This window comes from Lingula anatina, chromosome 3, assembly GCF_051362555.1.
Source record: "Lingula anatina isolate TDL-2025a chromosome 3, LinAna3.0, whole genome shotgun sequence".
In the NCBI taxonomy this organism is placed as follows: domain Eukaryota; kingdom Metazoa; phylum Brachiopoda; class Lingulata; order Lingulida; family Lingulidae; genus Lingula; species Lingula anatina.
Genome location: NC_141769.1, coordinates 33800362 through 33817500, shown reverse-complemented (window position 1 = coordinate 33817500; position 17139 = coordinate 33800362). Strand labels below are relative to the sequence as shown.

The following is a 17139-nucleotide window of genomic DNA, read 5'->3' as shown; positions in this document are numbered from 1 at the left end:
GACCTAAATTGGTAAAGAAACAAGGTCAAATCAGGCCAAAACCGCAGTTATTCCAACCCCCTAGCCACCCTCAAATTTGCCTCAGTTTTCGGCCTTACAAGCTCACGGTACCCTTACCGCTGGTAAGGCCTCATAGCAGTATGTACAAAAAACTTGAGACACTTAAGTACCTGAAAGTATCCACGTTCTGACAATCTCTGTGGGTCCTCCGTTGTACCTTGTAGTATGTAAATCCAATCAAAAGTGTTTTCGTGTACCTTCAGGCACGAGGTTCATAAAGTTTTGCTCTTTTTATTTCAGCTTCCTCCTGCATCGACACAACAGCACGCCATATTGTGGTACACTTGCGGAAAGGACGACCACCTTTTCAAGGTCGACCTCGAAATGGAGTTGACCTGTTTCACGTTTCCAATGTAAACTTTTAGCGCCCTCGGGTGACGAGTTGTGAAAAATGGTGTTTGATCCATGTAGGCGACCTAGCTCCAGTTTATAATGTTTTACAAGCATTTTTTTATTTTTGTTTCTTTATTTTGTTTATTTATTATTTAATGGATGGCATGTTCAAGCTCTGGTGTTCCGTACACTACTGGGAGAGGACAACAAAAATAAAATGAAATAAATAAATAAGTAAATAAGATTGCAGCTCAAGTCAAAAATACAAGACTGGAAATGAAAAATGAACTGCAAAAAAAAAAAAAAAAAAAAAAAAAAAAAAAAAAAAAAAAAAAAAAAAAAAATCGGCGTCATTCACTCTGGGAACACAAAAAAGTTAGCAGTCATTTATTTCATTTTTGCATCACACACACGACTTCAAGGCCTCTGCATGTACACCTAAACCTCTTCCTCAAATGGAATAAAAATAAAGAAATTGATAAAAAAATAAGTAAAAAGTTTTTTTCTTTTAATGTAATTCATGTATTTATTTTGATTAAGGGTGAGTTAAAATATAATACTTCTAATAATAATAAAAAAAATAAAACAATACGTGATTTTTAAATATATTTTTATTGCTATAAAATACTATAATTATTAAATTTCTCAAATATTTATTCATGTAGGTTTTAAGGCAAAGGTAGGCCAAATTCGACAGAAGCGCAAATAGATGGTCAAATGCTTGTAAAACATTATAAATTGGAGCTAGGTCGCCTACATGGATCAAACACCATTTTTCACAACTCGTCACCCGAGGGCGCTAAAAGTTTACATTGGAAACGTGAAACAGGTCAACTCCATTTCGAGGTCGACCTTGAAAAGGTGGTCGTCCTTTCCGCAAGTGTACCACAATATGGCGTGCTGTTGTGTCGATGCAGGAGGAAGCTGAAATAAAAAGAGCAAAACTTTATGAACCTCGTGCCTGAAGGTACACGAAAACACTTTTGATTGGATTTACATACTACAAGGTACAACGGAGGACCCACAGAGATTGTCAGAACGTGGATACTTTCAGGTACTTAAGTGTCTCAAGTTTTTTGTACATACTGCTATGAGGCCTTACCAGCGGTAAGTGTACTGTGAGCTTGTAAGGCCGAAAACTGAGGCAACCCTCAAATATGGGCTTGACTGGGGTCTTGAACTCTCATGTTTATAAACTTTGCTACTGGTATACTCAGTATGTTTCTTCCCTTCATAAATGTCACCTCTGAATAAACAGAATCTGATATACAGAAGCATACTATTACTAGTAAGATGCAGGTGACTGAATACTTGTGATCCTGAGTCACTGATCAATTCACTAGCTATTATCCATTTCTCACTTTTATCCATTTCTCACTTTATACATGCAGCAGTTAACAGCTGAAATCACTTGATAATACTTATTATTATTATGATATATGATAATTATCATATTTGTGGTTCAGAAGGTTTGTCATATGAACAGGTGTTTGGCCAAATGAGTATAGGTGTTCTATTTCCTATGTAGTATTGAAGGCCCTCATTGCAGTGTTCAGTATTGTGTTAATTCATAGTGTAAGATGAGATAGTTTCTCATAAAATCCATGCACAGTTTTGTCTGTATTCACAAAGAGGAGGATAAATGGAGGTACCGAACACGCAATTTTTGTACAAATTGTTCTCTTGTAATGCATTTTTATATTTATCTTTTTTAGACTGTTTGGTACATTTCTGTCCTTTATTTCCTACATGTGCATGCATGCAAATACATATACACATGTGATACAGGTTATATTTGTTCTCTTATCTTTGCATATTTAACTTTATACTTTCCTAGATAGAGAGTTCTATAATGGAAACCAGTTGTCTCACCAAGACCCACACTTCAGAGGAATCTTTTCCCGAGTATGTGGGCTTCATATGTGCTGGTGTCGCCGTGGTTTTGTTTGGTAGTAACTTTGTTCCTGTCAAGAAATTTGAAACTGGAGATGGTGAGTGCGATAGTTTACTTAATTGTCCTTTAGCCAAATATTTCAGTTTTTATCAAATGAGTGAATGTAGAGTAATACTGACAGGTATTTTAGTGAGTTCTGAAGTATTTTGATAGATAAAATAGCCTGCTCTGTGAACAGACAGTACTTAACAAGCCCAGCAGAAGGTCGTTAAGTATTAGATCACTGGTAACAACTCCATGTTTTCTATAACTGTAAAATGACTAAAAAATAGACTAGTATGATATAGGTTTACTAAACATTAGGATGGTGGCTGTGTTCTGCTGAGTTATAATTGTTTGTCACATTAAGTATGATAATTACTCGATCTTTTCATTTTCTCTGAAAATTAATTTGTATTGCATGGTAGCATCAAAAGTTAAAAGCAGGCTACTCAATAGTTCTGTTCTATGTAGTAAAAGTACCACAAATGCTATATAGAAGTAAAATTTTGAAGTTCATGATTATAGAATTGTTTCTGGTAGTTTGATAAGTTTTGCCAATTGAGAGGATTGAGTCATTACCATACACCCTGTTACTAAAATCTATTATATAAACATATATATTTTATTCAGGGATGTTCTTCCAATGGGTGTTATGCAGCGCTATCTGGTGTGTGGGTCTCATCGTGAATGCCATGAGAGGGTTCCCACCATTTTATCCACTTTCCATGTTTGGAGGATTCCTTTGGGCAACAGGTAAACAGTGGTGCAAGCCCCAGCCACAGGGCCAACAAGCTAGGTCTCAATCCATTATCTGAAATATTTCATACCAGAAGTTGGTCTAAAATGTATCAGAAGACTAGACAACTACTAGTTAGCTTAAGCACACTGTTCTCTATCACCAGTCTGGCTATATCCTGATGTATCTTAGGCTGATTTTGTTAAAACAACTTTCAAACCAGAAGTTTGGTCCACTCAGTCCCTCTACCAACTGAAAGCCATGGTTTATTGACAGTTTACAAACCTATAATTGTTTTATTGCCGTGATTATAGTAATTGACCTATAAAGTAATTGACCTATAAAGAAAACGATTGCAAGTGCAAATAATTCTGACTCACTGGGTATGATGGTGATACCTGGCTGGGGCATCATCCTGTGTCAGTTTATTCTGATAAAACTGACTGTGGTCAAGATATTGACCTGATTAGACTGACCCTGGTCAAGATATTTACCTGATTAAACTGACCCTGGTCAAGATATTACCCATTCATTCTGATTACAAAGCCCTACTGCCCCTTGTGACTCAACTCAGCAGTTATTTAAGTTGTAATTCCTCCTCCCCCCACCCCCACCCCCACTCCCACCTGGCCATTCTAAAGATGTGTTATACATACAGTCAGGCATCCCCACCTGAGGCAAATGCTGCCACCCACCCCCTCCACACCCTTACTGTGGTCAGTGATTAATTTGGAATTAAAAAAAAAACAACATTTGTTGAAATAGTGCTGCAATCTCAGAGATAGGTTGATATGTATTATCAACATTGCTTCGGCTCTGGTACTACTATGAAATTGATTTATTTTCTGTTTGTTCTTTGGACTATGACATCATTATATGTCTATAGTTGTAACTTTTTGTACATTTATCATTCTAAAACACAAATCTTTGTAAAATGGTGATGATTCACAAATATTCTGATATAAATCAATATGATAAGGAGTTAAATGAAAAATTGAAAATTGAATGTTTCCATTTATAATCTACATGTTAATCTATTTCACTGTATTTCAGGCAATATTACTGTTGTTCCTATTCTGAAGACAATTGGTCTAGGATTGGGCATCTTGATTTGGGGAACTTTTAACTTATTATCAGGCTGGGCAAGTGGAAGGTGGGTAGACTAATTGAAAAAAAATATTCCTCAAATCTTTTGTTAGTCATACTCAAAAATCCCTATTTGATAACACTGAAAAGAGATTTGAAATATGCTAAAAAGTGAAAAAATAAATATCAGAATGAGCCTGTGAGAAATAAAGACACTGACCCTTTACTGACCACTGAAGGGTTGCAATACATAAAACTTTGCCCGGAATGGCCACCATAGCTTGAAGTTCATGAATGCAGAATATTACATATAATTTATTTATTTGAAAACTTTGTTATTGTGTTTTTCTTCAGGTTTGGTTGGTTTGGTATTCATCCTGAGCCGCCAACTGATGTACTTCTCAATGACCTTGGAGTGACCTTGGCTGCATTGAGGTTAGTGATACTTGATTCATGATGGACAGCACTTAAATTTCAGTCAAAAAGAGACGGGCCAACTTTTGATAGATCTTTCTGCTGTAAATCTTTGGTTTAAAATTTTTTATTAACAGTAATATTCTGTTGAATCATGCATGGTTACCATTTCATTGAATTTTCTGGCAGTAGCATCTTTTACCCTGCATACATTTTTACATCATCACATCCAATTTTAAAAAATAAGCAGTTACACATATTTTAATAACTCTTGAAGAAAAAAGGAGAGAATGAAAATTTCCAAAAGATTTCTGGAGGTAAAGAAGATGCACGTGGGATGGCTTGTACAGAAATTTTTGAAATTTTATACCATTTATTTTCTACAAAACATGTTTATCAGTTGGAGGTTAAAGTGGGATTTATTTAAGACATACTTCAAAGCATGGAGATTTTCAGACTCATGTAAACTTGTTATGCCTATATTATAATTGAATTTCTTATTGTAATTGTGAGCATGACAGAAAGTAAGAAAAATGATGATTAATTCTATAAAATTTCAGTAGTTGATGTTAAGTCATCATTTATAGCAGTGAGAAACAGCACATTTGACAATGCTAAGTGCCCTAAATGATTTTTAAGTCCTTTCATATACTTGCCACATTTTGTTTTCTTACCATTTTTAAAAAGCTCGGCACCAGTTGTCCTTGACCACCTCTGCATTATGTACGTCATACCTTGTGCTTTTGATTGTTTAGTGCCTTATTCTGGATCATCGTGAAAAGTGAAGTGACCGAAACCTCTCACCAAGATGTTGATTCACCAAATGAGCGTGAGAATGACCCCCTTTTACCTCCCAAATATGTGAGTGCCCTCCCCTGGACTACAGCTGTGTGATGGCAAACGGGTGGAGCAACACAGGGGTGTCACTGCGTCTGCAACATCATGGATCTGGTGTATTACTCCTTTCTCTCTCTTTGTGGCACTAAATTACTACTACTACTCAAAAATAATCCCATGTTAGATGAAATTTAAAGGAAAGAAATAAAGAGAGAAAAGGGTCTAGCCATGAGTATGCAGATTTGTGATATTTTCCTTACAATAGTGCCAGCCATGTTTGCTTACTCTTCAATCTAATTGTCTTATAGTCTTTTTCCAAGATTTATGCATTTAATGTCTTGATATCCTGATATACAAGCTTTCAGATATCAAATAAAATAATGGTAATTCAGTAGACAGGGATTATGTTTCACTGGGCAAATTGATTGAAATGGGAATTAATTAAGATAAAAGAAATGTATAAAAAGGAAAAGAAAAGCACTTTCAGGTATTGACATCTTACATTTGCATGTTATCTTTGAAAAAGACTGTATCCTTTCCCGGCTTTGTTTCCTTCTTGTCAACTGAGCCTGCTTTACTTTAACCTAGTTAGTTTTTATTATCTTTTTCTCTTTGTGTATTCAGAGGCTTGTTCTTCATGTTAGTAAAGAGCGAGGTGAGCGCTGAGGAGGCGATATCACACTCAGACAATACTACAGACATTGAAAAAGAAGCTCTAACATTTCGTGATTCCAATATGAAAGCTGACTCACCGCACTCTGATACTAACCACTCTAGTCCTAAGGTACAAACTCTGACTCTTCAATTAATTTTGCTAATTAAAATTGAAATAAATGAAAATAACAATTAAATTTTACTTCATGGAGGGTTTCCCTTTTTTCAAGTTAATTAAAACTAAATAAGCTACTAAATGAAATTTGAATGTTTAACAATGGGAAATTTATGGGATGGAGGGGGATGTCCTCCACTAACATTTTCTGTTACTGCTTTAGAATAGTAAATTTTGAAAGGTTTTGGATATTAATTGGAATTGATTTTCATTTATTCCTGAACTGTTTTTCATTTCAAGGCTTTAGTTGCATCATGAGATGATTATGTTGAAAAATCTTTCAGTTTGATTTTTTCATGCGCTGATGGATATTTGTATGACCTTGTATATTGTAATATTATATAATTGATACATGTAGACTACTATAACCATATTGGAGAAAAGGTTTTTATGTTTTGGCTGTTTATAACTTTTTGATTAATAATTTTATTTGAAATTATTTACCTCTGGATGTTCTACTAACTTAGATTTTTAGAAGCATTTTACATCAAGATAATTAGATAAAAGTATCTAAGAGTAACATCCCTGTTTTGTTAATTGTTAGCATTGCCCATTCACAAGATATCTAAAGATTTGTCATGGATTCAATTTTTTCATTTTGGGAGAGTAAAATAAAGATCTGAAAGTAAAAGATCAAAGTGTAGAAAATTTGAATGAAACAAATAGTACTGTGGTTCTGAAAATCTTGTTAAGTAAGACGCCTGATATGAAAATAAATGTTAGTGTCATAAATTATTTAAAGTCATAATAACTCTTCATTTTGGCCAAAAATTGGATTTTCCTGGAGTAAACGGCAATTTTCCCGTACTTACCAATGGTCAGCGACCCCATTCCTGCATTCAAAGTTAATCCAGGGTTTTTTTCCTAAACGTACGGTTTTTTGTTAAAATCTCTTAAGAGATTTTAACTGACGGAGCTCTCTCTGACATCGCATAGTCACTGTTGACCTACTTAAAACCGCGGGAAAAGCAGACAACAACAACACTATATAAGATTCATGAGATATATTCGTCTTTTTGTTAAAAATACATAATATCCACAATGTGTGCCGTTCTGGGCTTTTTGTTATCCGACGCACTGTACAAAAACTCGCAACATACGTCTGCGTCCGCATTAATGCGTTTGGCGCCATATGTTATTTTGGTCTCGAATGAACGCGAGAATCCGCGTGACACCATTACGTCATTAGCAACGAATGCCTTGATGAAAGCTTCGAAAGCCCTATTGACAAGCACAGATTTTAGTTTTACTACAATAACGGCCGTTTTAGTGGTAAAATACAATAGAATATATTTCTATGCGTTGTTTACAATGTATTTCATGCGGAATTTTGAATCTCAAAGGAAGAGTTATTATTGCTTTAATATTTTGATTGTTTTCAGACTCCTGCCAATATAAACTATGGAAGTGCACGGGAATTTAATGAAATTGAGATTCTGGATAGAAATCAAAATGAAACATTTATTGATAGAATGACGCCCATCCAGAAGAAAATAATGTGAGTAAAAAGCATACACAATTACAAGTACCTCTCATTCTTGTGAATATATTATATCTCTAATAAACTTTGAAGGATTTTTCATAGGAAAAAATGTCAAATGGAAGGCAAGGAAAAGTTCAGTGATGTTACAGTTTTTTAGAGATTAATTATGCTCACCCGTCTTAAGTGCTGCAATTATATGTAAATTTTATTTGACCTTTGACCTTTCCAGGGGCACATCAATGGCAGTGGTAGCAGGGGTATTTTATGGGTTATCTTTTACTCCGGATATTTTCATCCAGGATCACGCCAACACTACTACTAACCACACTGCTTTTTACCCTGGAGCCAGTGAGAATGGTGAGCTTTTCATGTTTGGATATATTATTATGTTAAAAAAACTGATTTTCATTCATCTAAGATTTCTCTGTGAATGAGCTTTCAAGAGAGTGACAGATGAGGTAGATGCAAGTTATGAATTTATTGTTTGAAATCTTAAACAAAAACAACTGTTACAACAAAAAAATTTCCATGCCATTTACTTTACATATATAGGATTTGAAAATAAGCTTATTCCTATATTTCTGGTTTGAAAATAAGGTTATTCTAATGGCATTTAAGCTTTTATATGAAGAAAAGCTACATAATATTAACCATTTCTTTCCTTTCCTCCAGGTTTGGACTATGTGTTTGGTCAATTCAGTGGAATCTATGCCACAAGCACCTTGTATTTTATCATCTACTGTATTGTAATGAAGAACAAACCGCGAGTGTACCCCCGGGCCATTCTGCCAGCTCTGGCCTCCGGGACGATGTGGGGGGTGGCATGCTCTTGTTGGTTTGTGGCCAATAAGTCGCTGTCAGAACCCGTCAGCTTTCCTATTATTACAACTGTAAGTTTAAGTGGAACTGTGACTGACATCTGCTTTGGAAATATTTTACTTTTGAGCTACTTGGTGTATAGCAATCTTTTTTTCAATTTCCTTTTTTATTTTCACAAGGAAAATACAGTGTTTGTGAAACTATAATGACTTTTCACTAACATGTTGCTACCTGATTCCTCTCCTTCATTACATTAGTTGCCAAGTTATCAATCGGTATTACCTGTTGTGCATAATTAAAATTTGATGTTGGCTTTGCATTTAAGTATAATGTATTATTGCATCAGAATTAACAGTATCCTATTATGTGCATTATTATTTTCGGCTTTTTGTCTGAACATTTGACAGTTTTGCTGCCTTGTTATTTTCTTCATATTAAACACTGTGAGACAACATTGTTAATATGCTACTCTCTTCAACAGGGTCCTGGGCTGATAGCAGCATTATGGGGGATAGTAGTGTTCAGAGAAGTGAAGGTGAGTCCCATAGGGTAGGAGATTGCTTCTCTGGACCAGAGAGGTTTTATCATGAAGATTTTCAATAATATTTCCCTGGCTGTTCACTAGATGTGCACATTCCCTGTGTTGACAACAAGAAAAGTAGAATTAGTTTTAATAATGTAGTGATTAGTGACTTAAATGAAAAAACACATTAATGTGCATGTGTCTGCCCAATTGTGTGCAATTGGTAAATGAAATTAATATATCACAACTTTTAATTATAAATTTGATTATTATTGTTAAAATATATTTTTCAAACTTTACTCTGTTTTCTTACAGATGATGAGCCGCTACCAGATAGAAATTGGAGGAACTCAAATCAATTTTCCCAGAAATTTCATCATCGTGTCTCTAGCCTTTGCTGTTACGATAGCAGGAGCCATATTGTCAGCTTTCTCTAAAGCTTAGGACATTTACGTAATATTTTCACTCGCAGAAGTTTGATGTGCAATGTCACTGTCATGAAAACTGAGAGTGTGGGTCATTTTGAATCATTAGAAGTATCATTACCATTAGTATCAGAACAAAGCGATATGTGTAGTAAATGAACATATTGCCTAGACACTGTTTCTTTCACAATAGATGTTATTTGCTTTAAAACTGAGTGAGAGTGTTTATTCTTGAGTTTTTTGTTGTTGAGAAACTCGGGAAGGGTTCCCAATTCACGGCCATTGACCATATGACAAAGATACCACTACTTCCATATTACTCTAGAAATAAGTTAATTACTTCAAATGTTTCATGTAGCACTGCATTACGTGAAAATTTCTCTTTTTATTATTCACAAAACAGGCCATCTGACCTGAACCTATTTACTTTAGGATCTTACAAATCCCTTTTTCCCCAGTATCTCTTACAAACTATTGTTTTGGAAACATACAATTAAGAAGTTCACATATAGTGAGAGGGGGCCAGCTTTTGTCAAATGGTAGCATACTTTATAAAATGCTAGTCATTCCATGGTTGAATTCAAATACTCTCTTGAAGGGGAGCAGGGTTTTTTATGGTAACATTTTATTTAGCACATTTTTATAAAAAAAAAAAAACCTTTTACTGGCTCTAAATGTTTTCGGTGATAGGATCCATTCCTCTACATACATTGTAAGGTTATATTAGTTGAATGATAATATATTGCTGTGGTCACAATTTTTAAAACTTTCAGACCTCTTTTTATGTCATGTCACTCTGTTTTTGGAGGTAAAGAAATCTATAGTGGCTTAAAGATAAAGAATGTATTTGAAATTAATTAAATGGTCATATAATTCTTTATTCAGAAGATTGCATTGTGATAAAGCACCTGTGTAACTGTTATTTTTACTGTGGAGTGGGGGATTTTCATAAGAATTATTAAAATACAACAAATCTGTGAAACTATTTGTCAAATTTTGTGAAACAAGGAAATATAAAGAGAAAAAACAATTTTTGTTATAAGGGAAATCTTAATTGAGCCATTTATAGTTATCTTTGATCATCTGTGATAAAGGTCATTTTGTCTTTTTAAGAGTGCAGCAGTTGCTATTGTACTATTTCAGATATAAATGTGATTATTGCTATTGTTGGCAGAATGTATAAAATATTTTATCATCAAATTTCCAGAAAAATCATATCATTTAAAACTTTTCTTGTTTGTATAAGAGTATGATTATTTACCTGTTCAGGATTTACATTGAGTACTATCTGTGAAATATTAAAATATTTTATAACAGTAAAATAAAACTAAAACATAAAAATCTCCTACTAATGATGTTGTTTCTGTTGAGAAAAATGTTCCAGTCATCTCAAGTAAGATATTAAGTAGATTGTCACCCTTGCCCTAGATACAGTGTCACTGCTGTTATCTTACTGAATACGTAGTGACAGCCTGGTGGGTGTAACTCCGCACATGTTATGATGAAAGCCACAGACAAAGTAGAGGTAATGCATCTCTGTGTGTGTGTGTTAGTGCCAGGGATCTAAGCTTTAAGGTGCTGGGCCATAGTTTGACTTGGTTTACAATAGAACAGAAAACATGGGGAAGGTCTCCAGTGGTTTGGAGTGCAGAGTGGCATTATCTGCTTAAAGAAACTTGAAATTGTATGCAGCAGGTTCAACAAGGGTCTTAACTGGATTCTTTGACTTTGACAGATCTTATGTAAATGTAAAAGGAAGTTTGAAAACCCATAACTTCCTACAAGAAGGTGACCAAGTTATGTAACTGGAAGGACTGATCACAAGATGCCAATATGTTGTCTTTTTGTTAATGTTTAACTCCTAATGTATATAAAGATAATTAGATTGTTAGGGGGTTCATACTTTCAGAGAGAAAGAGATAGATCTCAATTGAATTATTTGCATAAGTTTCAAAATTGAATATGTTTTAATTGATAAAACAACTTTTCATTGAATTTTGAGTAGTTTTTAAGTTTTTGTTTTTCTGCAATCAGTGTGTGTGTGTGTGAGCATTTACAGTGGGTCATATCTTTCTTCTTCTATTTTATTATCTCCATTACCCCGGAAAACTAACACTATTATCAAGATACATCTGTGATATATAAAACAAAGTCAACATCAGCAGTAGCAACTATGATTGATAATATGACAACATCAGATGCAACAACAGTCCTTGAGATGACAACATCAGCAGTAACAACGTTTGATAATATGACAACATCAGAGGCAACAACAGGTACAACAGTCCTAGAGATGACAACATCAGCAGTAACAACAATGTTTGATAACATGACAACATCAGCAGCAGCAACAGGTACGACAATTTTTGAGATGACAACAAGCCTGCCCCCTGGTGATGTATATCCTGAATATGTCAGCTTTATTTGTGCAGTTGGGAGCGTTCTTATTTTTGGAAGTGCATTTGTGCCAACAAAAAAATTTGAAATGGGTGATGGTGAGTGAACTCTTTATATTTTGTTATGTATTGTGCACTTTGTTACACATAATTGATCTCAGTCGATAATCTTGATTGAAACTATAATTTTAGAGTATCAATTGTTTCCTTTTTTATTTATTTTTTCCTTAAAAAAAGAATATATATTGTAAGGTAGAGGAAATTTTAATCATTAATGTCTCACTGTTAAGCCAACTTATAGATTCCTTTCAACTTAACTGTCTTAAATTCTAGTCATTAAACCTATTAACATGTTTGTTTCTTTCAGATCCTTTTTTTTTTTTTATGAGGCATCTCTGACAGCATTCTTTTGTGTTTTTCAATTTAAGATATATTCTTGAAATGTTGTGATGCAAAAAATTAAAAAGAAATAGGTTCATGTACAATCAAGCCGGAGTTTAACCAAATATGTTTGTCCAAGAAATGATCCGTTTATGACTTCAGGTGTGTTTTACCAATGGGTGTTATGTGGCGCCATCTGGTGTGTGGGGCTGGTGGTTAACATCGTCAGAGGGTTCCCAACTTTTTACCCACTTGCAATGCTTGGAGGATTTATATGGTGTACAGGTATATCTGTTCTTTTTTTTTTTCGATTAATAAAAAAAGTAATATTAACAGATTTAGTTATTTTATAAACTAAAACGGATATAAAGCCAAATCTTACCGTTTTACATTATTTTTCTCTGAGACAGTATATTATCCATCTTAATCAGAAAATTCATGTGTTCTCATGCTGTCAAACCTGTATGCAAAGTCTAAGATTTACTGAATTTTTTCCAGGTAACATCACAGTTGTTCCCATAGTTCAGACAGTTGGTCTTGGACTTGGAAGTCTGATCTGGGGAACATTTAACCTGCTGACAGGCTGGGCAAGTGGCAGGTGGGTTTCAGAAATCCAAGTGATTGGCCTTATTTTTCGAGTGTGATGCGTTATTTGAGCCCAATATTCTGTATGAAATGTGATTCAGGAGTTCTTGGTGATTGGTGATTTACTTGAATATATATGTATTCCCTACCCTAAAAACTATTGTGAGAGTCAAAGTTTGCTTTCAAGATCCCACATTTTATATTGCACTTTTTACCACTCTTGTTGAAGAGTTACATTAGCCATGGATTAAGAGTTAGCTGCAGTTTTGATTTATATTGTAGTTCTATTTTTTAGTAAAATCTGTAATCCTTTTTTTAACCAATCCCATGTAAATTTACTGATTCCATGCATGTCTCTTTGTTGTTAACCTCAGAATTTTTCATATAAAAAATATTTTTACATATTTCATTTTCACATATATATCTGTTGTTAATGGCTTGACTAACAGTTTATCAAAGCAGTTCAGATTAATTTTTCTACCTGGCTATATGATGGCGTCTTCTGTTCATTTTTCTAACTCAGATACGGCTGGTTTGGCATCCAGGCGGAGCCACCGACTGATGTGCTGTTGAATGATTTAGGAATCACATTTGCTTCTATAAGGTTAAAATCTGTTGATAAAAAAATTAAATTTATTAATCCAGTCTAAATCAACATAAAATGGAAGTATTTTGGAGATCCATTTGTAAAGTTTTTATCTTTCCTTTAAACATTATCATAATTCATGCAATGTCAGAGGTTTTCTTGGTTTCTTTTTCTTTACTATTTTACAGTGCCCTGTTTTGGATAATGGTGAAGGCAGAAGTAACAGAATCAACAGATATTTCTGATTCTCAGAGAATCCTCAAAGGGGAAGATGATAATGGCCCTATAATTTCTGTGAACAATGTAAGTTTGCAGTCTCCCTGTATTTGTATTCCTGTGCATGTGTGTGTGTGTGCTTTTATGTATTTTTGGTTTTTTTAAAAAGGATTTTTGTCTGTTGACCTTAAAATTAAGGTTAAATTGAGGATTGTTTATAGAAAATAATGCAAATTTAAATGTATACCTACTGCTTTTGAAAATGCCCTAAAGAAATCGCTCTGCAAAGCTACTTATTTTTTTCAATCCAGACTTTAAATAAAATAAAACTCCTGAAAAAAAAACTGATTTTAAAATTAATTTCTGATTTTAAGAACATTGATGGTGACAGCACACAAAATGTTCAGATTTTTCTGACACATGAAAAATCTGTATATAAAAATGATATAGTTGCAGATGTCTTGGTTTTGATTTAGCACTTTAGATAGTTTCAGAAGCTTCCCATTGTAATTACATAAAAATTGGCATATTTTGAGGCCAATCAGCCATATTTTGAGCCTGAAATTTATCACTTTGCCAAAACTTTCTGGTCATGTTGATTAAGTTTAATTGAATATTAATTTTTTTCTCAGTATTTTAGAATGTAATTTGTCAAATCAAGAGTTCATTTAAAAATGTGCAGTATTTATTAAGTGATCTGTTATTCTTTGTCTTTTAAAAGTCTTTTGGAGCCACCGTCAGAGAGAAGAGAGAGAAAACCTACATAGATGGAATGACTGTCATGCAGAAAAAGATTTTGTAAGAAAAAGACCAAATTACATATAAAATTTTTCTTATGTACGTTAAAGCATAATTGTAGATGATTTTACCAAAATATGTCTCTTTTTAATTTGTGCTGTGAAAACTTTCCTTATTTTATTTTCAGTGAAATTCTTTGGTCTTCTTATACATCCTGTAATATTTCAGAGTTGTGGATCATTATAATCCAGTGACTATATGGGGGCTCAGGTTTCAGAGGTGTTAGTGATAGTGTTTGTGTTCATTCTCTTTCAGTGGCACCTTGCTGTCATGTGGCTCAGGCTTCTGTTATGGGATTTCTTTTACTCCTTGCATCTACGTCATGAACAACTATCAGGGAGCCAGTCAGAATGGTAATTTTACGTTGCTATGGAAACAAAGTCATTTTGTCTGCTTATGTTAGTACTAATAATACTATTCATTAAAGACCAAAGAAAGTGGGAAGAAAAGAAAGAAAGGAAGAAAACAGATTCAAAAGTAGATAAATAAAGAAAGGGATGTTCCCAATAATATTAATCTTATTATACTTTCTAGGTCTGGATTATGTATTTGGTCACTTCAGTGGGATCCTGGCTACAAGCACCCTTTATTTCCTCATATATTGTGCAGCCAAGAAGAATCGTCCCAGTGTGTTCCCGCGGGCTATACTTCCTGGCATGGTCTCTGGGGCTATGTGGGCAGTGGCGTACTCCGGGTGGTTTGTGGCCAATGAGGCTCTCAGTGAACCTGTGGCATTCCCGATTATTTCAACCGTGAGTCAAAACTAGCCATCAACTTTGCTTGTGTAGTCACTATGGCCAAACCCAGAACAGTGGACTTTCTAGTCAAATATGGCGACCCACCAAAAAGCTTGCTGTCTGATCCGCTTATAGACACTGAACATGGGGAATTGTTCAAGGGGGCGGCCATATTTGACCCTCGGACTAGTAAGTCCACTGTTCTGATTGCTGCTTATGTGCCATGCATTTTGATAGAGTCCTCGTCATAGGAGATTCTCCATTTCCACTAAAACAAAATCTTGGTTTATGCTGTGCATACTTATATATATTAAACATGATCGGTCTTATCACATAAAAACCTATCAAAATTAGGTTTCTTTTTCCATAGGAAACTAACTAATTATAAACTTGTGGTTTATATGTTTGTTTTTCTCCCAGGGGCCTGGTCTGGTGGCATCAATATGGGGGATAGTAGTGTTCAAAGAGGTCAAGGTCAGTGACAACATGGTGTATAATGATATATAGTTAAAGGGATAACAACTGTTCAATTTGTTTAAAAAAAACCGATTTTTTTAGGGAAAACAAGGATTTTCCCATAATTACCAATGGTTAATTCCAACAGTCAAAGTAAGTCCATGTTATTATTTTCTAAAAAGTTTGTTTTTTTAGAAATAATTTCTTACAAGACTATTTCAGAGGTATAACCATTCATGGTCTGACGGCAAACACAGTCTAGCATAAGTGCAATAACCACTGTTTTGGTGGTAAAATGGAATTTATTATATTTCTATGTTGTTTAAAATGAATTTATTGTGAAATATGGATCTCATATGAACAGCTGTTATTCTTTTAAAACAGATGGTAGATTATTAAAAAAAAATCTTTTTCATCACCAACAATCTTCTTTTTAACTTGTGCTTGTATTTTAATAACTTCCTAATACAGATTATGTGAAAAGGAAAGGATTAAGACTCATGTCACCCTAAATGTGTGTGTGTGTATTTTTTTAAATTCTGCAGTAGCATAACAAAACACATTCTTGGTATATTTCTAAATTAATTTTATAAGTTTAATTACCCATTCTTTGTATCTTTCTTCCAGATGATGAGCCGATATGAGTTCATATTAGCAGGAAAACAGATTATATTTCCCAGAAACTTTATTACATTACTTTTAGCAATCGTTGTCACGGTAACTGGGGCAATACTTGCAGCATTTTCAAAAGCATAGTCTTCATACTTTAATTACCAACTAACTGGACCTTGTTATATTGATTTGGAATCATAGTGAACTTGAAGTTGTATAGCAGTTTGAGTTTTTTTTCATAACTTTTTCATTCCTACTTATTTTGTAACCAGAGAAATTATCAAGTTTGACAAATGAAATTTGTACAGAATTTATAACAGGGGGATAGAATTTATGGATCAGAGGGTAAATAAAATCTCATCTGGAGCAGGATAAACAGAGTATTGAACAGGAAAATATAAATTATGGATCAGAGGGTAAATGGCGCTCTTTTAGAGCAGAATGAACAAAGACTTTTATCACCTTCTTTCCAATTTTCAGGGAGGAGACTGCCATTTAGTAAAAAAAAAGTCAGAAAATATGACGTTGGGTACAGGGGGCCACCTAGGCCACTGATATTGTTGGCTCCCAAAAGTTGGAAAAGTCTCATCCCTGAAACAACTATGCCCTTCGTCAAATTTTCTGTGTGATTTTCCCTGTCAAATCATATTTTCCTCAAGAAAATATATTCTTCCACAAACAAATCCTTGTTCCACCAATCCCTGTCCTTGGATTTGATATTTTGATATTTTATAACATTTCAACATAAACATTTAACTTCAACTGTTTCTCGTAAAAATTAGCTCCTTACTTTCTGTACATCGCTGGACACATAATCACTGTAAACACTTTCTGTTGAACTTCTTAAGTGTGTTAAGTTTCTACATTTCAAGAGGATTGCGTTAAAATCCA

The 17139-nt window shown here is 34.1% G+C and overlaps 2 protein-coding genes across 4 annotated transcripts in view; both read left to right on the top strand.

Moving 5' to 3' along the window:
• LOC106160628 (transmembrane protein 144-like) overlaps nucleotides 1–10829 on the top strand; it is an 11548-nt gene extending 719 nt beyond the window's left edge. For both annotated transcript variants that reach the window (XM_087007574.1, XM_087007573.1), the window contains 10 exons: nucleotides 2231–2384; nucleotides 2960–3082; nucleotides 4119–4218; nucleotides 4506–4586; nucleotides 5321–5426; nucleotides 7614–7729; nucleotides 7944–8071; nucleotides 8387–8604; nucleotides 9015–9068; nucleotides 9372–10829. In XM_087007574.1, the coding sequence (XP_086863700.1) occupies nucleotides 2246–2384; nucleotides 2960–3082; nucleotides 4119–4218; nucleotides 4506–4586; nucleotides 5321–5426; nucleotides 7614–7729; nucleotides 7944–8071; nucleotides 8387–8604; nucleotides 9015–9068; nucleotides 9372–9500 (1194 nt within the window). In that variant the 5' untranslated portion in view covers nucleotides 2231–2245 and the 3' untranslated portion in view covers nucleotides 9501–10829. The remainder of the gene's footprint in view (nucleotides 1–2230; nucleotides 2385–2959; nucleotides 3083–4118; nucleotides 4219–4505; nucleotides 4587–5320; nucleotides 5427–7613; nucleotides 7730–7943; nucleotides 8072–8386; nucleotides 8605–9014; nucleotides 9069–9371) is intronic.
• A 25-nt stretch (nucleotides 10830–10854) lies between these two features.
• On the top strand, nucleotides 10855–16931 carry LOC106156418 (transmembrane protein 144-like). 2 transcript variants are annotated; one of them, XM_087007571.1, is made up of 11 exons: nucleotides 10855–11006; nucleotides 11608–11976; nucleotides 12421–12543; nucleotides 12757–12856; nucleotides 13367–13447; nucleotides 13618–13732; nucleotides 14367–14443; nucleotides 14699–14796; nucleotides 14978–15195; nucleotides 15601–15654; nucleotides 16264–16931. In XM_087007571.1, the coding sequence occupies exons 2-11, from the start codon at nucleotides 11655–11657 to the stop codon at nucleotides 16390–16392; spliced, it is 1317 nt and encodes a 438-aa protein (XP_086863697.1). In that variant the 5' UTR covers nucleotides 10855–11006; nucleotides 11608–11654; the 3' UTR covers nucleotides 16393–16931. The 2 variants fall into 2 exon arrangements, with proteins under 2 accessions (XP_086863697.1, XP_086863698.1); XM_087007572.1 differs by lacking the exon at nucleotides 13367–13447 and having other exon boundaries at nucleotides 10987–11976.
• Nucleotides 16932–17139: the final 208 nt, after the last annotated feature.